Consider the following 23,074-nt stretch of genomic DNA (forward strand, 5'->3'; position numbering starts at 1 on the left):
CTACCACCTTTTTTAAATAGTGGGGTTACATTAGCTACCCTCCAATCCATGGGAACTGTTCCAGAGTCTATAGAATTTTGGAAGATGACCAGCAATGCATCTACTATTTCTAGGGGCCACTTCCTTAAGTACCCTAGGATGTAGATTATCAGGCCCTGGGGGATTTATCGGCCTTCAATCCCGTCAATTTCCTTAACACCATTTCCCTACAAATATGGATTTCATTCAGTTCCTCCCTCTCATTAGAGCTTTATGTTCCCCGACATCTCTGGGAGATTTCAATTAAAGAAAAAGTCCAAAATTTAAATGTTTTGTAGGAATTGCCAAATTCCTATCTAAGAACTGAGGTCGACTCAGGCGATCAAACAAACAAGTTTTAATGCAGAACTAACGAGTTTAAGCAGTTTGTCGAGATCGATACAGGAGAACCACGAAAACAGGTCTTTGCTGGTCGGAGGCTCCACGAGGACTGCCAGGGCGGTCCCGTGGATGGCGTCATGACGTTTCTCCCGCGCTTGGGTGGTCACATGATTAGCGGCATGTCGTCATCGCGTTTACCCGCGCTTTACCGCAGTCTCAAAGGAACGCGCCCCGTGCATGCAAACAGTATGTACAAACACAGAAATCACTAACAGACTGGTACAGGCTTAGGTTGGAGTCAAACCTGGTTAAAGGGAATGATGTACAGTTGCTCAAAGTCCCTCAGTGGCTCTGCCACACTTTCATAAATAAATGCTGTTCACTCCTAAAAAATATCAAAGTTGAAGAATTTTAATGAGAATGTTGGATTGTTGTTTCATTGAAAGGAAATGACAATGAAGTTTAAGACAGTGTTTAAGATGGAAGACGAAATACCATCCTCATTGCTTCTGAACATAAACTGAATGAGCTATGTTTAATTTGTAGGGTATGAGCGCAGTGTGGTTATGGTATGGACTACCAACCCAGAGGTCACAAGTTCAAATCCCACTTTTGAATTAAATAAATCCAGGGGCAGGCACCAGAAAAATAGCCATGAAAGCTGCCTCATCTGGCCCATACGTGACTCCAAAAAAAATTTAAATGGCAAATTTGCTGACATGTACAAAAGTTACACTTTTAACAGAGCCAAAAGGTGGGATTAAATCGGTGTCATTTGAAAGATACTCACAGTCTGGTCACATCTGTTGAGCCAACTCCAAGAATCAATGGTTTCGGACACAGAAAGCCGGTATGGATACATCCCAGTAAGGCTTTTGGGGGCAACATTCTTTGATGCAACCGACTGGACTATATCATTTTGTTGTGGTCCGATCTCTTTGATAATTCCAGAGAAGTTGGTGTTCCATAAGTAACCCATACGGCTGTCTACATTTATCTTCAGCTGTTCAGAAAATATATTCTCAGCTACATCTTCAAACATTGCGTCAATTTCTGGATTGATAGTCCATGGTGGCCAGACGTCATGTTCTAAATTGTGATCTACTTTAGGTTCATCTTCAGACTCTCTCAAAATGACTGCCATCACATCCACACATCTCTCATTGCTTCTGCACAGCACATCAGATGAGCTTTTCTCTTTTTCATCACCACTGCTGAAGATTCCAGCTATGACATGAGGTATTTCATATGAAGGAGTTGATGCATATCGATCTATCTGACTAGGATCTACAAGACTGTGAACAGTCATTTCACATGATTCTGTTGATGTGTATAATTTAACAGCCTCCGCATCTGTTGAAGCACTAGTAAAAGGAACACTCTTTTCTAGTGCTGGGGCATTAGCTTGTGAACACTTCCCCTCCTTTGTTTCAATTTCAAAGGTGGGTGGACTCTTCACAGACTTATCCAATAACGGTGTGGTTTTACAGCTCGTGCCGAACATGACTTGCGGAACTTCATTTTGCACCCAGCACAAAACGGGATTGTAGTACTCATTTGTAATCCAGTCAGCATCAAATGTTTGTTTCAAGTCTTCATCAGTCTTTTCATTACAACATTCTGAGAGATGCCCATTTACAAAGCTAGTTCTGTTCTCGATCTGTGGATGGATATTTTGCAGAGTCTCTGAACCTCCAAGTGCTGCATTTGGAGCTGATGAAATTTGCCTATGTGCAGAAAGATTATTTTGAATCTGAAGGATCTGTTCAGTTATTCCATTCAATAAACTTTCTTCATCTTTCAGACTGTTGGTATATTGTTTTAGGCAGATGTCTGCATTGTTTTCTACAGTATCAGAGAAATTATGGGTGGCAAAATCCATTTCACTGCTTACTTCAGTATTGACTGCTAAAAAAGCAGCAGAATCTTGGTTTTGTTCACTATACCTTGTCTCACCTTTTTCCTGTTGGTTTTTCATATTTGTTTCTGTAGCTGGTCCTTTCTGAACAGAATCCCAGATATCATCATTAGTAGGCAAAATACTTCTGATTTCATCCAACTCTGTTAAAGCAACACTGGCACTGCAGCCAATGTTAAATGGCTCAGACAGACATGTATCATCATACATTTCAACAACTGCGTCGTGTTCAGCTGAAAGGTGAAGTCTTGAATTTTCCAATATAGTTTCTTCAGAGACATAGGGCACCCTCAATTTGAGGTCAGCTTGCAAAATGTCATCAATGCACACTGATGAAAGTTTACCACTTTGGTCACCTCTGCTTCTTTGATTAAGTATCTGCTCCTCAATGGTAGAATTACTGATATAAGCTACATCATCTAACTTGGCACAAGAACTGGATTTCAAACTATTCCCTTCAGCTTTCATATGCTCAAGTGGTTTTTCAACAGAAGGTACAGATAAGGACTTTACATCCAAGTATTTATCTTCCAGAGGTTCCACAAACACATTTACATGACTTAACTTAGTAGCTTGATCTTGTTGCAGTTTGTCAGTCTCACTCTTCTGATTGGTAAACTCTGTTTCCAGCAAATTAGATGGCACACTAACTAGATGGCTAAGAATTAGCTCACCTTCAAGACAACAGTCTGACATTGATTCAGAGTTAGAATTAGGTATTTTTTCTACTGAAGAATTAACAGGCCATAAATAATTTAACTTTGGCAGCACGGCTTGCCTGATTACAGAGGAGTCGGAGATAATATTTTGGCCATTTCTTACCCCATCAAGCTGCTGCACAGCTGTGTTTGGATACATCATACTTTTGGATTCCAACATATTGAGCTTGCATTGTTGATATTCATTAATTCCTGTACCTTCAAAATGAGTGCAATGTTTTGCGGGGGACTCTGTCTCTATCTGCTTTGCTGCACACAGATGGTAGCATTTGGCATGGTTGTAAATATTTGCATATTTTGAAGCACAAGTGTCTGAACTAATGAAGTCATTTACCTCAGTCAAGTTCTCAGAAAGTGAAGATTTTACAAGGCTGTGTTTCTTTCCACATTTAGGATGAGTATCGAGACTTTCTGCCTCATCTTTGGTCATTTCTGCAGATAAAAGTGCTGCATTTGATTCTGGCAGCAGGAATATAGCAGCTTGTGCCTCATCAGGGTATACTTCAGTGGAAAAACCATGCTGCTTCACAATGTCTACTTCTACGGTCATCGCTGGTGCGACTTGAACTACTTCCTGCTGCTCAGACACAGCTGCTCTACTTAAAGGACAGTGTCTTGAAAACTCCCCAGCAGTATCAACAGACCATGTTAGGCTTTGCTTTCTATCAGCTGCAACAGCTGAACAGTATAGATCTGAAGCAATTTGATGAGGGAAAACAGGTGCCCCGTCATCATTGTCTACATCCTCCAGATCTATTGTACAGATACTATAAAAATCATTGGTTCGAGATTGAATATAGATTTCAGCAGACACGTTACTGGTATCCAAGAAATGTTCTTGTATATTATGCTGTGTTGTAATACATTGAACTCCATCAGTCTTGCTATTTTTAGCATAAACCTCTGCCACGAGTGAGTGACACTTAAGTTCTTGCTGTTGAGAGTGGGAATTCTCAAAAGTCATCTGGCAACTTGTCAAATTTGTGCCATTTAAGGAAGCCTCTTCCTTGGGGTGCGAGAGCACAATCTTGTCCTCTGGATGATTACAGTCTAATAGAAACGGCGCACCTTCAGTAACATTTTCAGTTCTCTGCCTCCGAACAGAGTTTTCAGCCATTTTAACAGGACTCCCTGACTTTTGGCGTTTTCTTTCCAGATCTTCCTTTCCTTTAACATCCAAGATTTTTTTCCTTGATAGACCAATCGTCTCCCACAGACTCCTTGTTTGTGCATTTGACAATGAAGGATCATCTGTCAGGAAGTCGTCACTAGCTTTCCTTCTAAGATTTGCAGCTTGCTGCAGGCACATTTGACTATGGTAGAAGGGTTTCTTTGTTAGCAAGAACCAGATTACGTGCCTGCTGTTCTTCAACCATCCTTGGTTAGTATCCACACTTGCATTCACAATTTGTGCACGCTTCAGCGTGCCATATTCGTGAGCCTGTTCATCCAAGTCCCCATTTTCAGTCACTTCTTTAAGTATTGACCCTGGGTTCTGGATCCAGTTTTCAGTATCTGTTTCACTTCTTACATTCCTTAACAAACTTGTTTTTTCGGTGACATTGTTGGCCAGCAAAGGACTTCTCTCTTTACTGAAGCAACAACCCATGCTTCGCAGTTACTACAACAAACCGGCACGCTGCTAAAGCTCAGTGCTCTGAAACAAACTTCCAACTGGAGCAGAGGCTAGCCAACACCCACGTACCAAAAATAGCACCTTTGACGCTGTTAAAAATTCATGTGCTACTGCCAGTCAAATCTTTACAGCACAGCCTGGTTAACTTATTCCTAAATTAATAACACCGTATCAAATTTCCACTTTATGCCATCAGGTTTTGCAATGGAGGGGTTTTCTGATTTACAATAAACCTGTATTCCTCATTAAGCCTGCATTCAGCAACTAATTACAATCTTAAAGCAGCATAATACTGGGATTCCAGATTTTAATTTTGGCTGTTCAGAGTTGCTGGGTAGTAACCGGTTAGAATTTCTGCCATTAGTGGATAAGAACATAAGAAATGGGAGCAGGAGTCAGCCATTTGGCCCTTCAAGCCTTCAAGATCATGGCTGATCTACTGCAACTCCACGTTCCGTACTATCCCCATATCCCTTGGCTCCCTTAGTATACAAAAATCTATGGATCTGTCTTGAATATACTCAACAACATTTCTGGAACTTAATTATGAAGATCGGCCATTGCACCTTAAAACCTCTCCACTCAAATTTCAGCATCACAGCATGGTATTCTAGTGTAATTCAAAATATTTATTGTTCCTAAAAGATAGTACAGACAACAAATATTTGAACTTTACAACACAAATGTTGTATATTTTTCTACTTCAGTGTCAGCTGCAGCTCAGTGGGTAGCACTCTCGCCCCAGTCAGAAGGTTTTGGGGTCAAGTCCCATTCCAGAGACTTGAGAACAAAAATCTAGGCTGACACTCCAGTGCGGTACTGAGGGAGTGCTGCACTGTGGGAGGTGTCAGCTTTCGGATGAGATGTTAAACCGAGGCCCCATCTGCTCTCAGGTGGACGTAAAAGATCCCATGGCCACTATTAAAACAACTTGTATTTATACAAGCGCCGCTAACGTAGTAAAACATCCCACGGCGCTGCACAGGAGTATTTTAAGACAAAATTTGACGCCGAGCCACATATGGATAAATTAGGGCAGATGACCAAAAGCTTGGTCAAAGAGGCAGGTTTTAAGAAGCGTCTTAAAGGAGGAAAGAGGTAGCGAGGCGGAGAGGTTTAGGCAGGGAACTCCAGAGCTTAGGGCCTAGGCAACAGAAAGCACGGCCACCAAAGGTTGAGCAATTATAATCAGGGATCCTCAAGAGGGCAGAATTAGAGGAGCACAGATATCTTGGGGGTTGTGGGGCTGGAGGAGATTACAGAGATAGGAAGGGGCGAGGCCATGGAGAGATTTGAAAACAAAGATGAGAATTTTGAAATCGAGGCACTGCTTAACCGGGAGCCAATGTAGGTTGGCGAGCACAGGGGAAATGCGCAAATGGGACTTCGTGCGAGTTAGAACACGAGCAGCCAAGTTTTGGATGACCTCAAGTTTACGTAGGGTAGAATGTGGGAGGTTGGCCACGGGTGCATTGGAATAGTCAAGTCTAGAGGTAACAAAGGCATGGATGAGGGTTTCAGCGGTGGATGAGCTGAGGCAGGGGCGGAGACAGGCGATGTAACGGAAGTGGAAGTAGGCAGTCTTTGTTATGCTGCAGATGTGTGGTCAGAAGCTCATTTCAGGGTCAAATATGACACCAAGGTCGCAAACAGTGTGGTTCAGCCTCAGACAGACATTAGGGGGAGGGATGGAGTCAGTGGCTAGGGAACAGATTTTGCAGCGGGGTCAAAAAAAATTGCTTCTGTCTTCCCAATATTTAATTGGAGAAAAGTTTTGCTGATCCAGAACTGGATGTCGGACAAGCAGTCTGACAATTTAGGCACCGTGGAGAGGTTGAGAGAAGAGGTAGTGAGTTAGAGCTGGGTTTCGTCAGCGTACATGTGAAAACACTGTTTTCAGATGATGTCACCAAGGGGCAGCATGAAGATGAGAAATAGGAGGGGGCAAAGGATCGATCCTTGGGGGACATCAGAGGTAACGATGCAGGAGCAGGAAGAGAAGCCGTTGCAGGTGATTCTCTGGTTTACGATTCTCTGATTTCGAAGAGTATGGGCGTTATTCCCAGTGTCCTGGCCAATATTTATCCCTCAAATCAACATTACAGGAAACTTTGGTTTATCCAGAGGGTAACTGTCCGGAATGCTCGAGCCACCGGCAAAAATCAGGAGCCGTTTCGTAAGGTTTTTTTTCTTTTCGTTGCTTTTTTTCCCCCCACCAGTCAGGCTCTGCAAGGTCTCACTGAAGCGGTTGCTAAGCTACAGAGACGCTTGCAAGGTACGGCCGACTGTTTAGAAGCAGGGTTTGTTGCCAGATACGGAGCTCAAAATCTCCGTATGTTTCAACATTAGCGCTGGTTTGTCTGGCAGTTTTGATGGGACGGCAACAGCTCAGTCCCGTCGGTGCCGGATAGCACAAAGTTTCCTGTACTAAACAAAACTGATTATCTGGTCATTATCACACTGCTGTTTGTGGGATCTTGCTGTGCATAAATTAGCTGGCGTGTTGCTTACATTACAACAGCGATTACACTTCAAAAGTACACCATTAGATCCTGAGGCAGTGAAAGGTGCTATATAAATGCAAGTCTTGCTTGTTTTTAAGCAAGTTGCTTTATGGAATTTGAAGTTGGCTCCTGCGGCAAATGCCACTCTTGTTGCCCTAGTAGGTGCAATGGTTGCCAGTTTACATTCTTGAGCTTATTTTCAGGTCACAGCTGTTGGCTAACTGGTAAGTTTTCAACTCACTGAATGAAAATATTGCACCATTAACGAAAAATCGGATATACAAGCTATTCATGCAACGTTTGACATCCAAATATAGGCAACAGATGAAGTGAGTGAGGCCTATACCTCCAATTACATAGCAATCTGAAAAGCTTTTTTTAAACTTAATATAAAGAATCTAATTGAAGGATTTCCTGTGGTCCTGCACTACAACCTAGAATGTCTACATGTATAGTCCTAGTACATACTAGGATTAAAACCGTGGCTGGAAGTAGAGGCAATTTAATTGAACAAATAACTCGCACAATATATAGAGATTACTGATCAAACAAAAACAGCTTTTGGGAAAACAGGGAATAACAGATAAAAGCCTTCAATGTCTACAGGTGTATTTTTGGGGGGTTTGCAGGAGAGGGGGAAGTGCTAGTGTTAAATAATTTTCACTTAGTTTTAGGTCAGAAACTCTGGTAGAGTGGTACAGGTTCTGAGCTTTATCCTACCCAGGAGTAGGAGACAGTGCGTGGCACTGTGTATGTCGTAACATTCTCTCTTCCTTCCTTCCTTCTCCTCTCTTCCCCCCCCCCCCCCCCCCCCCGAGGTATGCATAGAGGATGCATTAGTATTTGAACCAAGCATCAGCTTAGCTCAATGGCAGAGCTCTCACCCGAGTCAGGCAGTCATATGTTCAAGCTCATTCCAGGCACTGAGGGGGTGCTGTTGTGCTGTATTGCAGTCTTTCGGAGGAGTCATTACATTGAAGACCCACCTGTTTGTTCTAGGTGGGCGTAAAACACCCTTTGGCAGTATTCAAAGAGCACGGGAGTTCTATGTCTTGGCCAACATTTATCCCACAACCAACACAAATCAAAACGAATCAACGGTCATTTTGCTCATTGCCATTTTAGAAGTCAGTGTACACAAATTGGCTGCCACATTTGCTTACATAACAGTGGCTAAACTTCAAATAGGAGTCCTTGGCTATGAAGCCTGAGGCATTCCAAGCACATGAAAGTTTTTATACAAGTGCAAGTTCAAGACTCTAGCAGGTAGACATTCTATCTATACTTGTAATTGCAGTTACAATGAAAATGGATCAATCTGCTAGCATCCAGGGCATAAATATATCAAGAAAAAAAATTGCATTTATATAGCACCTTTCGCAATCTCAGGATGCTCCAAAGCGCTTTACCGCCAATTGAAGTGTAGTCACTATTGCAATGTTGGAAACGCGGCAACCAATTTGTGCACAGCAAGAGCCCACAAACAGCAATGTTATAATGACCAGATAATCTGTTTTAGTGGCGTTGGTTGAGGGATAAACGTTGGCCAGGACACTGGGGATAACCCCCTGCTTTTCTTCGAAATAGTGCCTTGGGATCTTTTACCGCTACCGGAGAGGGCAAACATTTCATCCGAAATATTATTTTTTTTCCCTGAAGATGACCACGTTGGAATGTTCTTTGGAATAGAAAAGATGCGATTTGCAGTGAGAAAAAGACTTGCATTTATATAGCGCCTTTCACAACCACTGGACGTCTCAGTGCTTTACAGCCAGTGAAGTACTTTGAGTGTAGCCACTGTTGTAACTGTTGATTTGCAGGAAGCAGTTATAACAGACATTGCACCATCAAAAGCAGAATTTAAATCCAGCAGGAACAAATGGCAGTGGCTTCTGGCAGCTGATGAGGGCCCTAGTTTCAGACAGTTGTGCCATTAATTTTGGCTGGATTTAAATCCAGGCCCTGAAGGTGAAGGATCCAGTGTTCTAACTCACTGCACCACCCATCCTTTTCTAGGTAACTTTCCAACATGGCCTTTTTCACAAAAGCTGCATTTCGAGATGCCAAGCCTACAGCACAAGTGCAACAACTATTCATCACTAATTGGCCAAGCAGAACCTCAAGGATAACTAGTCCGAGAAATTGCTTTTGTTTTGATGCACTCTAAGGTGCAATGAACTCCTGATTGTGGCACATAATGTACAAGCTTCACCTTCCATCTAACCCACTGCATGCCAGGCCAGAATGCTCACTGACAGATACTGGGTCAAAAATGCAAAGAAAAATATTCCTATTCACCTGTATAGTTATCTTCACCAGCACGTTATAGAAACATAGAAGATAGGAGCAGGCCATTCGGCCCTTTGAGCCCGCTCCACCATTTAATGAGATCATGGCTGATCATCCAAATTCAGTACCCTGTCCCTGCCTTCTCCCCATATCCCTTGATCCCTTTAGCCTTAAATATATCTAACTCCTTCTTGAATATATTTAATGAATTGGCCTCAACTGCCTTCTGTGGTAGAGAATTCCACAGGTTCACCACTCTCTGGGTGAAGAAATTCCTCATCTCTGTCCTAAATGGCTTATCCCTTATCCGTAGACTGTGACCCCTGGTTCTGGACTCCCCGGCCATCAGGAACATCCTTCCTGCATTTAGTCTGTCTAGTCCTGTTAGAATTTTATAAGTTTCAATGAGATCCCCTCTCATTCTTCTAAACTCCAGCGAGTATAAGCCTAATCGACCCAATCTCTCCTCATACATCATTCTTGCCATCCCAGGTATCAGTCTGGTGAATCTTCGCTGCACTCCCTCCATGGCAAGAACATCCTCTCTCAGGTAAGGTGACCAAAATTGCACAATACTCAAGGTGTGGTCTCACCTAGGCCCTGTACAACTGCAGCAAGACATCCTTGTTCCTGTACTCGAACCCTCTTGCTACGAAGGCCAACATACCATTTGCCTTCTTAACCGCCTGCTGCACCTGCATGCTTACCTTCAGCAACTGGTGCACAAGGACACACAAGTCTCATTGCACTTCCCCTTTTCCCAATCTATTGCCGTTCAGATAATAATCTGCCTTCCTGTTTTTGCCACCAAAGTGGATAACCTCGCATTTATCCACCTTATATACTGCATCTGCCCAAATCATACTGGAGTTTCTCGGCATCCTCCTCACAGCACACACGCCCACCCAGCTTTGTGTCGTCTGCAAACTTGGATATTACATCTAGTTCCCTCATCTAGATCATTAATATACAGTGAAAGCTGGGGTCCTAGGCCCGATCCCTGCGGTACCCCACTAGTCACTGCCTGCCACTCAGAAAAAGACCCATTTATTCCAACTCTGCTTCCTGTCTGCCAACCAGTTCTCTACCCAAGTCAGTACCTTGCCCCCAATCCCATGTGCCTTAACTTTACACGCTAATCTCTTATGCGGGACCTTAAAGTCCAAATACACCACATCCGTTGGTTCTCCCTGATCTATTTTTACCAGTTACATCCTCAAAAAATTCCAGTAGATTAGTCAAGCACGATTTACCTTTTGTAAATCCATGTTGACTTTGTCCGATCCTGTCACTGTTTTCCAAGTGCTCTGCTATTAAATCCTTTATAATGGATTCTAGCATTTTCCCCACTACCGATGTCAGGCTTACCGGTCTATAATTCCGTTTTCTCTCTACCACCTTTTTGAATAGTTATTAGTTGAATTAAAACATTTGCTAACAGGACAAAAGCCCAGCAAATTTTAACTTTGTTTTTACTGTAATCAGGAAGAGTTATTTGAGTGAGACTTGAGATTTATAATTGACCCAAGAAATTCAAACCCGAAACATTAACCCGACCTTTGTCCAGACGCTGGTGGACTTGCTCTGCACTCCCAGTATTTAGCGGTGTTTCAGTTTCTATCATAAAGAACCATGCTGATCAGAGTGATTAAAATAGCATAATTAGCAACATATGTTTTGGAGCAACTTACCAGAGGGGAACTGTCCACAACTTCTTGCACTTGCTGCACCTGCGGTTCAGCCACAACTTTAGTGTCCTGGTCAGAAGTCATGAGCCGTCTGCTTTCTGGCTCCGTAGAGAGAATTTTGCTCGTCAGCAAAGAATCTGTGAACCAAAATATACATGAGCAGTTGTCACAAATTTACAAATACATTTAAAACAGGATTTAATATCTTGAATTTTTAGACATTTCGTTTTATATATCCCAATTTCTATAAAAGCAATAGAAATGGGGCAGTGCAGATTCACTGTGATTTTACTAGTGAAAAGAAACTGCTGGTATAAAGACTTGAGACTTTGGGGCTTTAGTCTGTGGTACAGAATATTAAGGGGTGACCTGATTGAAGTCTTCAAAATTATAAAAGGTTTTGGTGAGGCAGATAGTGATGGATTATTTTTTTACTGGTCAGCAAGATGCCAACATGGTGGTAAATTTAAAATATTCAAAATCAATAAAGACAGGAGAAAAATTGTGTTGCATGTGGAACTTTCTGCCACAAATTGTTGAAGCAGAGTCCATAATAAATTATTTTATAAGTGAATCAGGTAGCGCTTTAAAAAAATGAAGGGTTATGGGGAGTGATCAGTAGAGTGGCCATATCATGGAGAAAGATGCAGACAGGCTTAATGGGCCAAATGCTATGCTGTAACAATTTAGGATTCGCCAAACAGCCCCATTACAAAGCAAATGGTTAAAAGGGAATTTTCCCATTTCTGGTGCTGCACTTCCTCCTACCTGATGATACTCAACAGCCCCTCTGCTTCATAAATCCATGTATAAGCTCCATTTTAAACTACTAATCTGTAAAGTACACACTCCCAGGACAGAAGAATCTACTCAAGAGTACACCCACTAAATCCTCTCTGATCAGTTTTAGATCAAGGAGGAACAAAGCAACTACTTCAATTTTGGGACTAAAAAGGTTAGCAGGATCCTGCACACCAGCCATAAAAAAAATTTTAAAAAACACTTTGGGACAATTTAAGAAAATTGCAGAATAAAGTTCCCTCTAAAGGAGGATACAAATAACTAGAAATAGATTTTTAAAGAACTACCTAGTAAACTCATGACATTTTATTGAGATATGGGCGTCGCTAGCAAGGCTACCATTTATTGCCCATCCCTAGTTGCCGTGGAGAAAAATGTATTTACAATCATTAAGTAATTCTACAGGAAAACAATTCTTCAATTACAATAGTGCACTTTAAACTGTGGTTATTTCTCCCACCACACCCAATAATTCAGGTGCATTAACAGGTAGAAAACACTTTGCAGGGGTAAACACAAGGTTAAAATGGTAATGACAGTAATTTCTGTTGCAAGCTGCAAATCCTCTTCATTTGTTGCTTAAACATTTTCTACTTTCCTTATGATTTCTAAGGTGATTATGGGATAGAAGGGGCAGTAGCAGCATGGATACAAAGTTGGCTACGGGATAGAAAACAATTGTTTTTCAGACTGGAGGGGGGTATACAGTGCTGTTCCCCAGAGTTCAGTGAGGACCACTGCTGTTTTGATATACATTAATGATTTTGACTTGGGGGGTACAGGCAATGCTCCCTCTAATTTTCACCTTTAATAGGCTGCATGGCCCATTCAAAATTCTGCACATGCGCGGTTTTTCCATTTAAAAGCCAGTGAGCCAGCTGCGAGGGACCGCCAGAGTGCTGCGCAGCCTAAAGGAAGCATTGAGTACTGGGCACAATTTTGAAATTTGCTTTTGACACAAAACTTGGAAGTGTAGAAAACAATGAGGTAGATAATAATATAAACTTCAAGAGGACATACGACAGGCTGGTGGAATGGGCAGGAACACGGCAGATGAAATTCAACGCAGCAAAGTGTGAAGTGATGCTATTTGGTAGGAAGAATGAGGAGAGACAATACAAGCTAAGTTACAATTTGAAGGGGGAGCGGGAGCAGAGACACCTTGGGGGTGTTTGTGCACAAATCTTTGAAGGTGGCAGGACAGGTTAGCAAAGCAGTTAATAAAGCATGGAGGACCCTGGGCTTTATAAATACAGGCAGAGTACAAAAGCCAGGAAGTTATACTAAACCTGTATAAAACACTCGTTCGGCCCCAGCTGGAGTAGTGTGTCCAATTCTGGGCACCACATTTTGGAAAGAATGCGAAGGCTTTGGAGCGGGTACGGTAGAGATTTACTGGAATGGTTCCAGAGATGAGGGATTACAGTTGCGTGGATAGTCTGGAGAAGCTGGGGTTTGTCTCCTCAGAGCAGAGAAGGCCAAGAGGAGATTTGATAGAGGTGTTTAAAATCATGAAGGGTTCAGAGAGAGTAAAGAGGAACTGTTTCCAACAGCTGAAGGGTCAATAACCGGAGGACACAGATTTAAAGTGATTGGCAAGAGAACCAGAGGCGACATAGGGAAAAACTTTACACAATGAGTGGTTAGGATTTGGAATGTACTGCCCGTTAGGGTGCTGGATACAGATTCAACAGTAGCCTTCGAAAGGGAATTGGATAAATACTTGGAGGAAAAAATTGCAGGGATATGGGGAGAGCGGGACTAACTGGATTGCTCTTCCAAAGAGCCGGTGCAGACTCGATGGGCTGAATGGCCTCCTTCTGCGCTGTACTATTCTATGATTTGAAGACCACACACTAATAGCTAATGTGGAAGATTTGTTTCTGGCCAAGATAAATGTACAGGCAAGAAGGAAAATTAGACATGGCAGAGTAGCATGCTGATGAATGGGCAGAGCTTGCTTTCTTCAGTTTCCATTCCCAACAACCATTTACTGTTCAACTCTTTGAATCCCCAAGAACCTAATTTGAATGCAGATCAACCTAATGCAGTAAAAATATGCTCCTGATTGAAACAGGTCATAACTAAATTGAGTAAAAGTCCAGTTCCAGGTCATCAAATAGTATGATGGATGCTTGCTGTGGAAAACAAAAATATACCACTTAATGTTGTAAAAAAAGCAGAAGCCAGATCAAAGATTGTTAGAGGTGTGTTGGCAGCAGATAAATGTTCCTTCATTCATCTCCACACGGAAATAAATTAGAGACTTTTTCCCCATCCCACTCACCCCAAGGGAAACCTTATCCCCACCTCAACATTCCATCTGAAGCAAGCCTTTAATCCACAGAACACCACCAAAACACAGGTTAATTTACTCTGTTTTCCCCTGGACTATGATGACAAGCTATTGATTCTGTCTATGTATGGCCACTGATACTGCCTTTAAACAAAGAAGCAATGGGGAATTACCAATTTGATCTCCGTACATTTTGGCTGTATTTAACAAAGCAAAAAAACAGTGCTTCACCTGAACCCAGAGAAGAGTCATGTTTGAGACAAGATAGATTTAGGACTCTTCATATGCCAATATGAATCTCCATCTGCAAATGCAAGTACTGATTGGTGGCAGAAGAGGTCCTCAAAAAGATGAGAATTCCACAGTTTCTAAGGAAAGACATACTTGTGAATTTCTGATGGCCCTACTGCTGAAAACCCACTGCATGAAAGTGTCCTAATCATTAGATAATGACAATACTGGTTCTTACTCAGCCATTGTTGAAGTTGCAATACCCCAAAGTCATTTGGTCAAGCAGACTAGATTTATATCCATCCAAGTTTGTTTGGGGGGGGGGGGGGGGAGAATCAATTGTGTGGTTGATTGGGACTACAATGCTGCAGTCAGTGCTACATGTTCAATCGTCATTCAAATTAGATTACATATGCCAGTATACAGGTTTTAAATCAGTGAAACATTAAGCCTCTTCACTTTCAATAGTAATACTAAGCACTTATGTTCATTTTGTACAAGTCTATAAAGCTGCAAGACATGAATGGATCCTCCCTCAAAACAAATTGCTACAAAATTACCAGTTTTACCACTGCAGAAACAAATTTGCCCACAAGAGATTTTGCTACTCTACCGCTGTAAAAGTCAAATGACAAATTATACCTAACTTTTTCTCTTATTCCTGGCATTCAAAGGATATGGGTCAGTGGCAGCATCATAGAATTTTACAGCACACAAGGAGGCGATTTGTTAATTTCACCCGAGCCAGAAGGTTGCAGGTTTAAGCCTCATTCCAGATGAGAGTACATAAGGCAAGATGACACTCCAGTGCAGTACAAACAGGAGTTCTACACTGTCGGAGGTGCCGCCTTTTGGATGAGACCGTAAACCGATGCCTTATCAGGTGGACACAAGATCCCATGGCACTACAAGGACCAGTGGCCTGGCCAACATTTATCTTTCAACCAATGTTGAAAACTCAAGAAGCTCAACACCATCCAAGACAAAGCAGCCCGTTTGATTGGCACCCCATCCACCGCCTTAAACATTCACTCCCTCCACCACCGGCATACCGTGGCTGCAGTGTGTACCATCTACAAGATGCACTGCAGCAACGCACCAAGGCTTCTTTGGCAGCATCTCCCAAACCCGCAACCTCTTCCACCTAGAAAGACAAGGGCAGCAGACGCATAGGAACACCACCACCTCCAAGTCACACACCATCCTGACTTAGAAGTATATCGCTGATCCTTCATAGTAGCTGGGTCAAAATCCTGGAACGCCCTCTCTAACAGCACTGTGGGAGTACCTTCACCACACGGACTGCAGCGGTTCAAGGCGGCTCACCACCACCTTCTCAAGGGCAATTAGGGATGGGCAATAAATGCTGGCCTTGCCAGTGACGCCCACATCCCATAAAAACAAATTTAAAAATCCATTAAAACAGATTATCTGATCATTTATCTCATTGTTAGTGCGACCTTACCATGCCTACACTTCAAAAATACTTAATTGGCTGTAAAGTACTGTGGGGCTCCTGATGTCACGAAAAGCACTATATAATTTATTATGTAAATTTATTTTAAGGAAGAGCCAAAGTAGATGATAACCTACTCCCTAGAATGCGACTATAAGAGGTCAGTTGAAATCACAATCTCCTAGATAACAGAGCAGAGAAAGAAATTCTATAAAGATGCTGGAATCAGTTTCCCTGTCAGGGGCTTCATGTCCAACAGAGATCACGCCTCCAAAATGCATTAGACAGTTCCACTCCGAGCAGCACGGCCAAGAAACAGGATAGAGACACAGACTGCTGGGTGTAATGGCAAGACTAGGATAGCAAGACTTTCTCCCCCCCCCACCCCCAAACAAGAATCAGGGAGCAAGCAGCAGTTTTTGAATTCGCCGTGCAGGATTTAGAGCACTAACATTACCTTGACAAAATCCTTTAAGATACTTTAATAGCTTTGTCTCGACTCTGCCCACAAAAGGGAGATTAGGGTAGCAAACTGCCCTCCCACCTTGAAATCAGTCATTTGAAGTAATTTTGTTAAGCACAATATTGAAGTAAAACTAACAGAAAATGCAGGGCAGTCAGTATCTGTGGAGACAGGTAAGTTAATGTTCGAGACCCTAGGTCAACAATGAATTAGAGAAGAGCAACATTAAAAAAAGCAGAACAAAGGGGAGGGGGAGGGAAACAAACACACGAGAAATAGAATGACTGCTAAAATGCTTAAATGGAAAACTGGTGACCAGTAAATAACAAGTGATTAACATGAGACAATAGGAGGCATAACGAGAAATTAAAGACACACACAAAACAGAGAATACTTGAATAGCTGCAGTGGGGGGGGGGGGGGGGGGGGGGAGGCTGGTGGAAATAGAAGCAGGAAAAACTGGAAAAGCGGAGGAAGTCACAGCGTTCCTACGTGACAGTGAACATACTTCAAAAAGCACTTCGAAACAAAATACTGCGGATGCTGGAAATCCAAAGTAACAAGACGCTGGAAAAACTCAGCAGGCCAGGCAACATCCGTGGAGAGAGAAAGTCAAGGTTTCAGGTCGAAACCCTTCTTCAGAACGGAGAAAAAAGGCAGGAAATGAAACAGATCTCTCCCACATGGCAGCTGCCTTTCACTCTGCCAGCACATGTCACACTTCATCTAGAGCCAGTTTGTCTCTTTACCTGTCCTATTACCATCTCATCTCACCTTGAATATCTCTTAATGTCTCCTCTTTCATCCCCTCCCCCATTTCCCAGCCACCAAACTGCCTTTAATCTGTTTCATTTCCAGCCTTTTTTTCCTCAGTTCTGAAGAAGGGTTTCGGCCTGAAACGTTGACTCTGTTTCTCTCTCCACGGGTGTTGCCTGGCCTGAGTTTTTCCAGCGTCTTCTGTTATTTCAAAAAGCACTTTGTTGGCTGTAAAGCACTTTGGGATGCCCTTAGGTCGTGAAAGGTACCATATAAATGCAAGTCTTTTTTTTTTAAAGGAGCCAAGGAGCAGGAAAGTAAGTTGACAGGGTGCAGGTCACCCCGCCAGCAGTCAGTTCTGACAGAGGGGGCTTAATACACAAGGAAGGTGATGTTCCTGGAACTTTGTTGGAACAGCAAGCCGGAGACGGAAAGGTCAGATTGGTACAGGGAATTGAAGTGGCAAGCGTGGAGGAGCTCATAGGTTGCATTAGCATACAGAACAGAAGAGTTTTGCAAAGTAGTCACCAATTAGGACTTTACTCTGGCCTCAATATTGGCTTTCATAACTTCAGATCATAACTATTGCTGAGACACCTATTGCACACTTGTTGGAGCATTTGGGAGTCAGGAGGGGGAAGAAAACACAAGTACTTGGGGTCATTCTATTTCTGTACGTGTGTTTTTTCATCCCCTTCGTTGTGTTCCTTTTTAAAATGCTGTTCATCTGTAATTTCTTCCCATTCTGACAAAGGGTCTACACCTAGAATGTTAACTTGTCTGCTCTCTCCACAGATATGGACGGACCTGCCGAGTGTTTCCAGCGTTTTCAGTTTCTGTTTCAGATTTCTGGCATTTGCGGTTTTTCCCTTTTTGACAAGAATATTGAACCTCTTGGGAGCCTCGTCGGTTTGGCAATAGGCTGAATGTGCACCTTGGTGTGCAGTTATCCTGATTTGTGGAGCGTGCCAGAGGTATACTCTCCTCCCTTAGGCACATATTAGAAACTTGACACTTCTTTGCAGAAACTCCCCAAAAACAGGAAGTATAAAAGGACTTTCTTGGAAGTATTAAAACACCAAAGTCGGACTACCCTGTCCACAGAAAGATGAATAAGGAATTGGCTTAGAGAGTGTCATGGCAGCCTAGACAGATGTACTGAGTGGAGTGCCCCAGGAATCAGTCCTGGAGCCCTTATTGCTTCTACTCTACAGAATGGATTGAAACAATAATGCAGGTTGATTCAATTCACAGGTGCTATTAAGCTAGGGGGGAGTTGAGGTATACAAAGCAACTACAGAAGAAGCTTGGCAAAATTTGCAAGCGGGTTCAACCAGGTCAGATGAAATCCAAAATATTTAACTGAAATCGGAGGCAAAAATTAAACGAGGGGCATAATAAATGGTGAACTAGCAGGAGAGACAAAGATCGGGAAGTGATGATTCAACATTTGCCGTATCCAGTCATTATGCAGCAACGATTAGCAAAGCAAACAGAATGCTGAGCTATGATACCTAATCAGTAGAGTACAAGTCTGAGGGAATTATGCTGAAGTTTAGTGTGATTAGGTTGCAACTTGCAGAGGGTCTCATCCAAAAGATGGTACTTTTAACAATGCAGCACTCCCTCACTACTGCACGGATGTATCAGCCTAGATTGCGTGAAGTCCTGGATGGGAGCTCGAATCCACTACCTTCTGACGGGAAGGTGTCCGCACTACCATTGAGCCAAGCTTTTTGTAGTCCTTTTCCAAAGAGCGGTATAGAAAAGGACTACTAAGAAAGCTTGGTTCAATGGTAGTGCGGACCTTCGAGTCAGAAAGTAGCAGATTCAAGCGCCCCCCTCCAAGAGTTGAGCACACAATATAGGCTGACACATCAGTACAGTAAGGAGGGAGCGCTGCATTGTTGAAAGTGCCACCAGTGACTACACTTCAAAAGTTTTTCATTGGAGGTAAAGCGTTTTGGGGCGTCCTTAGGTCGTGAAAGGCGCTAAAGAAAGACTTGCATTTCTATAGCGCCTGTCACGATATCAGGACGCCCCAAAGTGCTTTACAGCCAATGAAGTACTTTTTGAAGTGTAGTCACTATTGTAATGTAGGATAAATGCAAGTCATTTGCTAGAATCTAAAATGAAAGAGTCAAATCTAGCCATGTTCATAATCCACCAGTCGACTGTTGACATTTTATTAGAATACATGCTATCCAATTTGGGGTTAGGAAAAAATAAGAAATAGGAGCAGGAGTAGGCCATTTGGCCCCTCGAGCCTGCTCCGCCATTCAATATCATGGCTGATCTGATCTTGGCCTCAACTCCACTTTCCTGCCCGCTCCCCATAACCCTCGACTCCCCTATAGTTCAAAAATCGTCTATTGCCACCTTATATATATTCAATGACCCAGCCGCCACAGCTCTCTGGGGTAGAGAATTCTAAAGATTTACAGCCCTCAGAAGAAATTCCTCATCTCGGTTTTAAATGGCCGACCCCTTATTCTGAAACTATGCCCCTAGTTCTAGATTCCCCCACGAGGCGAACATCCTCTCTGGAAAAAAAAAAGAGACATTTATATACCATCTTGCGTCTCAAACATCCCAAAAGCATTTATACACCGAGTTAATGGCAAACACATTTAGGAAATCTTGTACCACATTATAAAATGATTTAAGAACTGCATCTAGTGCAGATTACTATACACCATTACCCCATTTAATTCCAACAATGGACTCTACAAAATTATAAACAGTACATTTGACGAGATTCAAATCTATGGTTGATTTCTCACTCACCCTCCTCATTCCTCAACACAAACGTGGGCCAGTTTCACAACAACTACAACTTGCATTTATATAGCTCATTTAACTTAATGTAACCATTCTTGAATTATCACCTTCAAATAATGATTACATAAAAATTTAGGGGATACAAACTTTGTTCCCAAAGATGCTCCACAAGCAGTTAATTTCTTAAAACCACTTATCCCTGCGACCTTGAACCATGCCTTCTAATCAGTCTTTTTTAAATAAAAAAAGGTTAATTAGCACATTAACTACTTTAGTTCAAAGACTATATCCACTAATAGGTAGGCAAGAAAAATCCCTCCTAGTTTGGTATAAGGTTTGCCTATATTGTGCAAAAATATCCTCTAATGAAGAGATCATAAAAGAAAACTCACATCTCCACATTATCCATTCCTCTCAGCATTTTAAAATGTGTCCTACTTGGGCTTTTCTCCAACTTAAATAGGTTCAAGTTCTGAAATTATCCTCAACTCTTAACCAATTCGCTCTCCCTCTCCCCTCAATGTTATCACAACCCTTTTGAAGGCAGGTTCGCGATATTCAAAAAAAGGTGAGCTACACAGGGAATCTCCCTTCTGTGAATGGTCAATTACCCTGGAATCCTCTTCCACTCTGCTAATGGCCAGTTTGCTGTTCCAGAGTGCAATATAGTACATTTACTGCTAAAATTCATCTGCCAGTCCTTAATTCACCCCCTTAAATTGATCCCGATTTCTCTAAAGGTTGTCTTCTTTAATTGCCATTTAACTGTACAGCTTTGTGTTTTCATGCATTGTAAAATCACTGCATATGAATGACGAGTCACCAGAGCAGATCTAAATGCAGCTTGGTTACAGTTCTCTCAATTTACTACTTCAGCTTTCGAATGAAAAGGCAGTAATCAAATTCAACCAAGCGATCTTGCCACTCATTTGATGAGCCTCAACATTCTAAGCCTTGTTGTGAAAACCAATCAAGTGACTAGGAGAAAGAAACCTTCAATTATATTTTCCAGATTTCCCTCAACCAGTTTAGTTATCTGTAACCTGTTGCTTCTACGTCCATGCTATTCTTGAGCCATTTCAGCTTGGCTCAGTTGGCACTCACTGGAGTCAAAGTAATAGGCTCGAGTGGAAAATTCAGTTATCAGGGATCTCATCCTGCTGTACTGCAATCTACACATGATTACTAAATTATCAGCATTAAAGAAACTAAAATTTGCATTTGATGGTTGTCCATTATTCCCTTAACTTTGCAGTACCAGTCCTGAAAGAATTTGTAGTTCTACAGCTAAATGAGACATAATTATAGATTTTAAGATGGTCTCAAGCCAAATGCATTTAGTCTCTACTCTATACCAGTCTGATCAAATACAAATAGCTTTAAGAACCAACACTATAATTTTCAGTAAGTTGTCAATTTACTCCTGGAGTATAAAAATTCAGAGTGTTTGAACTGTGCCCAGAAATTATATTTCATTAACTGCAGCAAAACTATGGGTTATGAGGTAGAATAGTCTGCAGATATTTAAAACAGAATACAAGAACAAATGAACTTGCCTCAGAACATCCCAAAACATTTTTTATTTTTTTATTTTTTGAAGTGCAGCCACTGTCGTGCAGGCAAACATGGCAGCCAATCGGAGCACAGCAAAGTCCCAGACACAAAAATAAATGAGCGACCAGGCAATCGGCTTTAGTTTGCTAGTGCTGTTTAAGGGAGCTAGGTTAGCCACAATATCAGGGAGAATTCCCTGCTCTTAGAGTGGCAGGGATCTTATTTGGCCTCTGTTTAATGTCGTCTTGGAGGTGCCACCTCCAAAACTGCATTTACTCAGGGTTACACTGTAGTGCTAGTAGAGATTACACACTCACATTCTCAGTGGGACTCGACCTAAGTGACATGAAAAGCATTCTGTTTCTCCCACTGACTTCAAACCCAAGCCTGAACAATACAAGATCAAAGCTAGGACAGTAATCTACATATCTGCATCCTTTCACATATATTCCCTTCATCTCTAGTGAAGGTTAATTCACTTCAAATTTTAAACCCTAGGTTTATTCCAACAAAATGCACGATAATGTTTGAAGTTCCAATTTCCAGTTTCCCCCCATACGTTTAAAATTAACGAAGACACTCCCAAAAATTGCCAGAAACAGTCAACAATTTTAGGGACAGAGCAAAGGTTGCAGATTCAATGTGCACTTGAGAACTTGAGCACGTAAAAGATAGGCAGTGTACTACAGAAGGAGCGCTGTATTGTTGAAAACGACATCCTTTAAACTGAACATTAAAATGGAGGCTCCATCTTTCTGCTCAGGTTGATGTTAAATAAAGACTTGCATTTACAGGAAACTGAGAGATATCCGGCACCGACATGTTGCCGATCTATCAAAACTGCCGGACATACAAAGTTGAAGCATTGCTTAGCAACAGCTTCAAAGAGTTGGCTGCAGCTGCAAGCGTCTCTAGCTGAAGCTGTTGCTATAGCTACAGACCTTGCAGTGGCTGACTGGGGGGGAAAAAAAACACGAGATCTAAAAAAAACTTACAGAAAACGGCTCCTGATTGTTGCCGTTCGATCGAGTATTCCGGACATACAACCTCCGGATAAACCAAAGTTTCCTGTATATAGCGCCTTTCACGATCTCGGGACGTCCCAAAGGCGCTTTACAACCAATGAAGTATTTTTTGAAGTGTAGTCACAGTTGTAACGTAGGAAACGCGGCAGCCAATTTGCGCACAAGCAGCTCCTACAAACAGCAATGTGATAATGACCAGATAATCAGTTTTATTGATAGAGAAATACTGGCCAGGACACCAAGGAGAATGAGCCTGCTCTTCTTCAAAATAGTGCCATGGGATCTTTTACATCCACCTGAGCGCGCGCAGGCAGGGCCTCGCTTTAACGTCTCAAATGAAAGATCTTATGGCACGAAGAGAAGCAGGAGTTCTCAGGGTCCTGGTAAACATTGTTCCCTCACCCACAAATCAATTAACTGGAGTTCAGCTCAGTGATGTTTGTGGGAATTTGGTATGCACAAAATGGCTGAAATGTATGCATATATTGAAAATGGATGACAAGATGATCACATAAATCACATAAATTTACAGCAGAGGCGGCGGCTATTTGGCCAGTGTCTGCGCCGGTCGAAAAAGAGCTATCCAGCTCAATCCCA

The 23,074-nt window shown here is 42.2% G+C and overlaps 1 protein-coding gene across 5 annotated transcripts in view; it reads right to left on the reverse strand.

The window, feature by feature from the left end:
- The window catches only part of larp4b (La ribonucleoprotein 4B), a 100,089-nt gene that overhangs the window by 51,863 nt on the left and 25,152 nt on the right, over nucleotides 1-23,074 (reverse strand). For 4 of the 5 annotated variants that reach the window (XM_085987588.1, XM_085987590.1, XM_085987589.1 and 1 more), the window contains one exon: nucleotides 11,118-11,251. In XM_085987588.1, the coding sequence (XP_085843714.1) occupies nucleotides 11,118-11,251 (134 nt within the window). Of the gene's footprint in view, nucleotides 1-1,150; nucleotides 4,686-11,117; nucleotides 11,252-23,074 lie in introns of those variants that run through there. The other variant, XM_085987587.1, reaches the window with a different exon arrangement.

This window comes from Somniosus microcephalus, chromosome 5 (assembly GCF_052327205.1).
Source record: "Somniosus microcephalus isolate GS21.2 chromosome 5, FLI_Smic_1.0, whole genome shotgun sequence".
NCBI lineage: Eukaryota > Metazoa > Chordata > Chondrichthyes > Squaliformes > Somniosidae > Somniosus > Somniosus microcephalus.